The sequence below is a fragment of the Arvicola amphibius genome, chromosome 17 (assembly GCF_903992535.2).
Source record: "Arvicola amphibius chromosome 17, mArvAmp1.2, whole genome shotgun sequence".
Classification (NCBI taxonomy): Eukaryota; Metazoa; Chordata; class Mammalia; order Rodentia; family Cricetidae; genus Arvicola; species Arvicola amphibius.
In genome coordinates, this window is record NC_052063.2 from 32,847,004 (window position 1) to 32,855,600 (window position 8,597).

General features: G+C 57.6%; 1 protein-coding gene across 1 annotated transcript; it reads left to right on the forward strand.

Annotated features, from left to right (window-relative positions):
- The first annotated feature begins 1,324 nt into the window (after window positions 1-1,324).
- Mbd6 (methyl-CpG binding domain protein 6) lies at window positions 1,325-8,521 on the forward strand. The gene is given in 14 exon segments (XM_038314459.1): window positions 1,325-1,603; window positions 2,626-2,689; window positions 2,870-3,006; window positions 3,308-3,410; window positions 3,536-3,698; window positions 3,894-4,943; window positions 5,077-5,735; window positions 5,967-6,077; window positions 6,079-6,121; window positions 6,244-6,413; window positions 6,517-6,930; window positions 7,014-7,066; window positions 7,371-7,434; window positions 7,565-8,521. Coding segments are annotated over 12 exon segments (3,018 nt in total). The 5' UTR covers window positions 1,325-1,603; window positions 2,626-2,689; window positions 2,870-2,893; the 3' UTR covers window positions 7,640-8,521.
- Window positions 8,522-8,597: the final 76 nt, after the last annotated feature.

Consider the following 8,597-nt stretch of genomic DNA (forward strand, 5'->3'; position numbering starts at 1 on the left):
GTCTGCCCACCTCCCATCACCTCCAATTTACTCCTCCATAAAGACTCCCATTTCCCCGGCCCCTCCCAGCTAATGGGCACCGAGGCCCTTGAACCTCTTAAAGTTTCCATTAGTCCCACCTGGATTAACATCTTCTCGAGCCTTTTTAAAAGGGATCTCACCTCTTTTAACCTTCTAACGCTTCCCAAAGGCTGAGGTACTGGCATTTCCTTGGTAGTCTACCCGTTTTTCTCAGAACAGCACCTTTGACGTTTGTTTCTGAGTCGTCCATTGCATGCCAGAATTCTTTGTAGGGTGCACCCGGTTCCCACCCGCTTCTTATCCCACCCCTGCTCTCTGCGATGCTCTTATTCTCTTCACTAAGACCAATACCCACCCCTTTCCTTCTCCCAGACCGCTAGTCCTGTGACTCCCTGCTGAGCAGCTGGCCTCTAGGAGTCTGGGGTCATGACCTATAGTAGAGACCGGGGCATGCATACACTCGAGCACATGACTGCCCTGTACTGGGTTATCAGAGGGAACACTGATTCTACCTTAATTTGCCCATCTGTAAATTAAAGAACAAGAGGTAAAGGTAAAAAGGCCACTGTGGAGGCAACTTGAACAAAACTAAAAACATCTTGCAAAATGTATTTTTGCGCCATGAAAACAGAGGCCATGTGGTGGCCTCTTACATGTGTATGACAGACACTCAGAGAGGCAAGCCAGAGTTTGTCTAAGTAGAAACTGCACCAAGACCGGTTGCTATTGGCGGGTGCGACAGTGACAGGTCCTTGGCCAGACTGCTCCTTTGCTCCAGACCTTCATTTCCCCTTCTGTTAGTAGAGGTGGGGGTGGGCTGAACCAGATGGTCTGTCCTGGCCTAAAGACAGACCAGGTTGTCAGTGACAGGCAGAGGTCATGTGACTTGACAGGCAGAGGTCGTGTTGTGACATGTTGACCTGGAGAGGCGGGTCAAGTCTCGGCACACAACCCGGGAAGCCTATGGGGCGGGGCAGGGCAAGTCGCGACTTTCATCTTTTAGGGCTGGCCCCTCCCGGACCTGACATTCCTGGCTCCCCCAACAGATTGTGGCTTCGGAAGGGGCCCCTCCCCAGGGAGGACTGGGATTGGCCACCAGTGGCCTGGGAAGAGGCCCAGATCCTTCCGCGGAGGGAGGGGGGTGGCCGCGTGGGGTGTTTGTTCTCTTGGGGATTAATGGGGGGTTGTGGGGGAGGGGTAGGCGCGCTCCCGCATGCGCACTGCGTCCCCTCCTGTTGGCTCGCTGCTGTCCGCTGGGCGGGGGCCCGGCCCCGCCCCTCTCCCGTCCGGGCAGCGGCGGCGGCGGCGGCGGCTGCGGCGGTGGCGGCGGCAGCGACGGCGGCGGCGGTAGCAGCCTGCGCGGTGCCTTCTGGGAACGGAATCCCCAGGGCTGCCCCTGGCCCCTATGGCGCATGCGCGGGAGGCCGCTCGGTGATCCGCGGCGGCGGCGGCGGCGCTTCCTGCTAAGACCGGCCGGGGCCGTACCGGAGGCTCGGGCTCCACCGACCCACCTCCCACCCCCTCCCACTCACCCTCTGGGCCGCGACTGCGCAGGGCGGGGCCAGCCGAACCATGGGCCGCGGTGAGTGCGGGGCCCGGCCCCCCCGCCCCTCCCCCTCCCTGCTCTCTCCTCCCCTTCTGTCCCTACCCTCTGCCCCCTCCGCGTCCTCTCGGCCCCTTTCCCCGGCCCCATCCACAGTCCCCCACCCTCACCTGCCCCCGCCGTTTCTCCCCCTCAGTGCCTGACTTCTGCCTTCCTGACCTCCCTCCCTTCAGTGCTTCGCCCACCCTCCACCCGCCCTCTCCCCAAGTTCCTTCCTACTTCGTGCGCCTGCCTTCCCCTCCTCCCCAAGCTGAAGGAAGCAGTCTGGGTGACAGGGCGCCTTGTTATGAGAGGGAAAGTTTGGAAGCCGTCAGCGTGCGGTGGGAGCGATGGTGAGGTTGGTGAGGATACTTGCAGGCTTAAGGGTCGTCCCTACATGTCAGAGAATACTTCTTGTTGCTTACTGGAAGCCAGTGGGAGATTATGAATCCCCTTTTCTTCGGCTTGAGAGAGGACCAGGAGCTTCTCAGGATCCTGGAGGAAGACAGAGCTCTGGTTCCAGCCTCTCTCGAGTTGCAAATGAATTAGATCTGAGATTGTCTGATGGAATGGGCTTGGAGGGAGATCTGCTGGTACCACCCTGCCAGGCAGTTGGGCAATTGCTTGGTGACCTGTGGGGCAATCTGTACTTTTTATATGATCTTCCTGGGGGAGGGGACAGCATTGGCCAGACACTGGGAAACTTCCTAGTGGCCTGGCATTATGGGAATTAGCCCACACTCCTTGTTGAAGTCTTCTGTTCCTAGACAAAGGGAACTAGTCCTTTATATGTTGAGAAATTAGGGTATGATTTTGTGGTCCTTGGGAGCTGAGGTGCTGAACTCCTTTAGTCCCTAGGGACTGGGCTTGGAGAGGACAGTTGTGGCCATGGCCAGTAGATCCCTAAGGTTCTTAAAGGCATGGTGTCATTCCTGGGCCTTTCCTTGTGTTATGGGCTGTGGTGCTTTCTTGAGCTAGTTAGGTAGATTCTTGAGAGGTTCTTCTCTTTCCTTGTGTTGCAGGTGTGGGCTAAGCTGGTGGCCCCGGCTTTAGACTGGATCCCACAATGTTTGCAGAGATGTTCAGGTAGCCATGGTGGTGTGGCAGAGGATCCCTCCTCCCCAGCTCTCCGAGGGGCTCCCTTTGCCACTCAGGAAGCCTGAGTTTCCTTGGGTCTCCCACCGCCTTTGCCTCCCTGGAATTCTCCCTCAGGTACCCAGCCCAGTTTAATCGTCCTGGTGCCCACATGGATGTCTGTGTTATCAGGCGCAAGGGAGCTGATTACACACAATGAATGGGGGCAATGAGAGCAGTGGAGCAGACAGAGCTGGGGGCCCTGTGGCCACATCTGTCCCCATCGGTTGGCAGCGCTGTGTGCGAGAAGGTGCCGTGTTCTATATCAGGTATGGTTTTTCAGGGACCCCTGAACTGCCTTAGTCCGGTTATCCTTTCGTTGCTTAGTTTTCCTGCCATGACCCCTCCTCTGAAAACTTCAGTTTCTGGGACCTTGTTGCTCTTCCCCAGCTCCCCTCCTTCCGCAGCCTTTTTGCTCTTTATCTCTGGGTCTCTGAATCCATTCATTCTTTGTCTCTTCTCACACCCCTTACGTCTTGCCCTTCCCGGGAAAGCATTTAACTGTCCTTTAGGAGTCTCTTCAGATTGGCTGACAGTTAACCCCATACCCATGATCCTGTTCTTTCCCAGCCCAAGTGGCACAGAGCTGTCTTCCTTGGAGCAAACCCGGAGCTACCTCCTCAGCGATGGGACCTGCAAGTGCGGTCTGGAGTGTCCACTCAATGTCCCCAAGGTCAGAGTCCTGGGGATGCAAAAAACTATAGGCATAAGCCGGAAGACTTGATCCGAATTTCTGACCATGGTACCTTATTAAGATTCCACCTCCTCAGTGTCCCTGTCCATTCTTCTACCTTACAGGTTTTCAACTTTGACCCTTTGGCCCCGGTGACCCCGGGTGGGGCTGGGGTGGGGCCTGCATCAGAGGAGGACATGACCAAGCTGTGCAACCACAGGCGGAAAGCTGTTGCCATGGCAACTCTGTACCGCAGCATGGAGACCACCTGCTCACACTCTTCTCCTGGTGAGTTTTTCTGCCACTTTGGGGAAGAATGAGGAACCCTGAGGGCCTGGAAGGTGGATGGCTCTCTGAGAGAGCACAAGGGTGGAGCTGGTGGGGACAACTTTGTGAGACAGACATAAGCTTGGGAACTTGTGGAAGCTGGGACTGGAGAAGACAGGGACGCACAAGCTGACCTTCATTTCTCATTTATTGCAGGAGAGGGAGCAAGCCCCCAAATGTTCCACACTGTGTCCCCAGGGCCCCCCTCTGTCCGCCCTCCTTGTCGAGTTCCTCCTACAACTCCTCTTAATGGGGGTCCTGGCCCCCTCCCCCAAGAACCACCCTCAGTTCCCCAGTCCTTCCCCCCTCTAACAGGCCCTGCAGGGCTCTTCCCACCACCACGGCTTCCTGATCCAGTTCCTTCTGGGGGCAGCAGCAGCCCTTGTTTCCTCCCAAGAGGCAATGCTCCCTCTCCAGCCCCACCTCCTCCACCTGCTATCAGCCTCAATGCTCCCTCCTACAACTGGAGAGCGTCTCTCCGATCCAACCTGGTACCCTCTGACCTGGGCTCTCCTCCAGCCCCTCATGCCTCCTCCTCCCCACCTTCAGACTCTCCTCTCTTCCACTGTAGTGATGCCTTAACACCTCCTCCACTGCCCCCAAGCAATAATCTCCCCGGTCCCCCTGGTCCCTCTGGTCCTGCCACTCAGCCACCAGTGTCTTCAGCCACTATGCACCTGCCCTTGGTCCTGGGATCCTTGGGAGGGGCCCCCACAGTGGAGGGGCCTGGGGCACCCCCATTCCTTGCTAGCAGCCTACTCTCTGCAGCGGCCAAGGCACAGCATCCCCCGCTGCCCCCTCCCAGCACTTTACAGGGCCGAAGGCCCCGTGCCCAGGCACCCTCAGCTGCCCACTCATCACCCCGCCCCTCCCAGCGTCGTCCTCGCCGGCCCCCAACTGTCTTGCGACTGCTAGAAGGGGGAGGCCCTCAAACTCCTAGACGGAGCCGTCCTCGGGCCCCCGCTCCTGTTCCCCAGGCCTTTCCTCTCCCAGAGCCATCCCAGCCTATTCTCCCTTCTGTGCTGTCTCTGCTGGGACTCCCTGCCCCTGGCCCGTCCCACTCTGATGGAAGCTTTAACCTTTTGGGGTCAGATGCACACCTTCCTCCTCCCCCAACCCTCTCCTCAGGGAGCCCTCCCCAGCCCAGGCACCCCATTCAGCCCTCTCTGCCTGGGACCACCAGTGGCAGCCTCAGCAGTGTGCCAGGTAGGAGTGCGCTGGGGTTTCTGGGATGCCAGGCACTGGGGGAAAGTTTAGCTCTTGGGAGGATTGGGGGTTTGTGTCAGGGAGGTCGGTTCTAAAAAGACTTCCCTGGAGCTGGATTTCTTTTCTTTTACAGGTGCCCCTGCCCCACCAGCTGCCTCCAAAGCCCCTGTAGTCCCCAGTCCTGTGCTTCAAAGCCCATCTGATGGGCTGGGGATGGGGGCAGGCCCAGCCTGCCCTCTGCCTCCCTTGGCTGGTGGGGAGGCTTTCCCTTTCCCCAGCCCTGAGCAGGGCCTGGCACTCAGTGGAGCTGGTTTCCCAGGGATGCTGGGGGCCTTGCCTCTCCCTCTGAGTCTGGGACAGCCTCCACCTTCTCCATTACTTAGCCACAGTTTATTTGGTGTGCTGGCTGGGGGAGGACAGCCTCCCCCTGAGCCCCTGCTACCCCCACCAGGGGGACCTGGCCCTCCCTTGGCCCCAGGCGAGCCCGAAGGGCCTTCGCTTTTGGTGGCTTCTTTGCTTTCACCACCCCCTTCAGACCTCCTCCCCCAACCTCCTGCACCCCCTAGCAATCTTCTAGCTTCTTTTCTGCCCCTGTTGGCCCTGGGCCCCACAGCTGGGGATGGGGAAGGATCTGCAGAGGGGGCCGGGGGTCCAAGTGGGGAGCCATTTTCAGGTTTGGGAGACCTGCCCCCGCTACTATTCCCCCCACTTTCAGCACCCCCCACCCTCATAGCTTTAAATTCTGCGCTGCTGGCTGCCAGCCTGGATCCCCCCTCGGGGACACCCCCCCAGGTAAGGCCTAGGGTATGTGTTGGTGGGGCAGAATGAGAAGTAAATCAGGATGGGAGCTCTTCCTTGGGGCCCTAAGGAAGACGTAGTCTCGGCTGGGGGTAGGGAGGGGACAAGGAGGGAGTCTGTATTTAATAAGCAGGCCTCCCCCACCCAAGGCTTCAGTCAGCTTGAGCGTGTGAGTACTGTAGGTCTGTCCAACACTTTACCACATACTGTAACCCTTCGTCTTAGCCCTGTGTCCTGAGTGCCCCCCAGCCTGGACCACCTACCTCCAGTGTCACCACGGCAACTACTGACCCGGGGGCCTCCTCTCTGGGCAAGGCCCCCTCCAACTCAGGGAGACCCCCCCCAACTTCTTAGCCCTCTGCTGAGTGCCAGCCTGCTGGGTAAGTGGCATGAAATGAGCAGTCAAAATTGGGAAGAAACTCTGACCATCGGGTAAAACCCGGAGAGCCTGTAGGGTCAGCTGTCTATCCAGGGAGAGTCCCTGACTCTGGTCTCTCAACAGGTGATCTGTCTTCACTGACCAGCAGCCCTGGAACCCTCCCCAGCCTGCTGCAGCCTCCTGGCCCTCTTCTTTCCAGCCAGTTAGGACTGCAGCTCCTCCCTGGGGGGGGAGCACCCCCCTCCCTGTCAGAGACTTCTAGTCCCCTAGCCTGCCTGCTACAGAGTCTCCAGGTGAGCAAGTGGGTGGGTCTGTCAGGAAGAATACCTTTCTTAAAACGGGGAGGTTTTCTGAGTACAGAGGACTTTGGCTGAAATGGAGATGTTTTGCCAGCAGATCCCTCCAGAGCAGCCAGATGCCCCCTGTCTGGCCCCTGAGAGCCCTGCCTCAGCCCTCGAACCGGAGCCTGCCCGGCCTCCCCTCAGTGCCTTAGCCCCACCCCATGGTTCTCCTGACCCCCCAGTCCCAGAGCTGCTCACTGGGAGGGGGTCAGGGAAACGGGGCCGGAGGGGAGGAGGGGGACTTAGGGGCATTAATGGCGAGACCAGGCCAGGCAGAGGCCGAAAGCCTGGCAGCCGCCGAGAGCCTGGCCGACTGGCCCTCAAGTGGGGGACACGTGGTGGCTTCAATGGACAAATGGAACGGTCCCCAAGAAGGACCCACCACTGGCAGCATAATGGGGAGCTAGCTGAAGGGGGTGCTGAGCCCAAGGATCCACCCCTTCCTGGGCCCCATTCTGAGGACCTTAAGGTAAGTGTGATAATGTAAGGGTCAGGCTCAGGGCTCCAGCGCATAGGTCTCACTTCCCATGTACACTGTCCGTCTTCCCTCAGGTGCCCCCGGGGACAGTCAGAAAGTCTCGTCGTGGCCGGAGGAGGAAATACAAGTGAGTGTGAGCCCACCTATCTGTCGGGACTATAGAAATGTCCACATAGTGGCTTGGTGTCATTTTATTTTTGTAGTGTTGGGGATCAAAGCTAGGGCTTTGTGCATGTTAGGTCAAGTGTTCTACCACTGAGCTATACCCCTTGGCCCCAAATAGTGGCTTGGTTTTCAAAAATGGCAGATATTTGAATATGAATAAGGATATTATGCCTTTACTGTCCAAATGTAGACAGTTTCTCACCCAGCCTTCTGAAATTCACCTGGTGCTTGGGAGCTGTTCCTGATCATCTGTACCCTTATTGCAGCCCTGCCCGGAACAGCAGCAGTTCCCGCCAGGACGTCCCCTTGGAGCCCAGCCCTACAACCCGTGTAAGTGTGGACTTGGGTGGATGTGCGCTTGCTTAGGCATGAGGAGGTGAGCCAAGCGGAAGACGGGTGTGAGAAAGAAGACTCCTGTTACCTTAGCTAATGGCCACTTCTCTTAACTTCTCTTGTACAGGCGGCTGTCCCTCTGCCTCCCCGGGCCCGCCCTGGACGTCCTGCCAAAAATAAGAGGAGGAAACTGGCCCCATAGCAGCCATACCTGGAGCTGGATCTAACCCTGCCTGGGGAGAGCTGAGTGCTGAGCCTTGGGAGCCCGCCAGCCACGTGCACCTGTGGACAGTGGGTGGGGGCACTACTCCCCACTCAGAGCACAAATGCAACCCCTTCCCCTACAAATCCCAGCCTGAGCCATTGCAGGGGGTAGGGAAGCTCACCCCCTCCCCCCCCAAAGCCATGTCACTGAAGAGGCCTGGGGGGGGGTGGTATATGGCCCTCTCCCCATCAGGCGCTAAGGGGAACACCCCTTCCCCAGGTCTTTTATTTGTTTAAGTTATTTTTGCACAAATGACTCTTTTATATTTAATTCGACTTCATTGCCTCCCTTCTTGAAGCCAGCAGGCTCAGTTTACAAACCTGTGAGCTACTGTTGGCTGCTGCCCTCCTTCCCAGTGAAAGGTACAAAGCAATAAGCATCATGCACCGTCCCCAGCCCTCTGCCTCTGGCTCAGGTTGCTCAAAGCACAGACCCCTCTTCCCCCGACCCCAGGACTGAAAGAAACACAGAGCCTCATTTTCAAGTGTAGCCAGGTTCCCTCTGCTTTCCTCTGGGATACAGAAAGGGGGTAAGGGGCACAGAGGACCTTTTGGATCTCTCCTCCCAGACACACTACACTGCCCCTTCTCCCCATCAAAACGCTCAGAGACATGTGATGATGCGACTGAGGATTATGCAACGTGGTCCAGCCGGAGCGGCCAGCATGACCAGCTGTCCAGGGGCTGCCTCCTGCCTTTTTTTGTAAAGACAAGACCCTTGGGAGTTTTAATTCTGTTTTGTACTTGCCCTGTGGGGCCTCCACTGCTTTTCTATGGGAGACACTCTTAATTTAACAGATGAGAATATTTTGAAACTCTGGTTCTGGCTCTGTCCTCATTTTTATTCAGTTCTTTGGTAAGAACAGATGACAACTGAAATAGTCTCGTCATAGTGT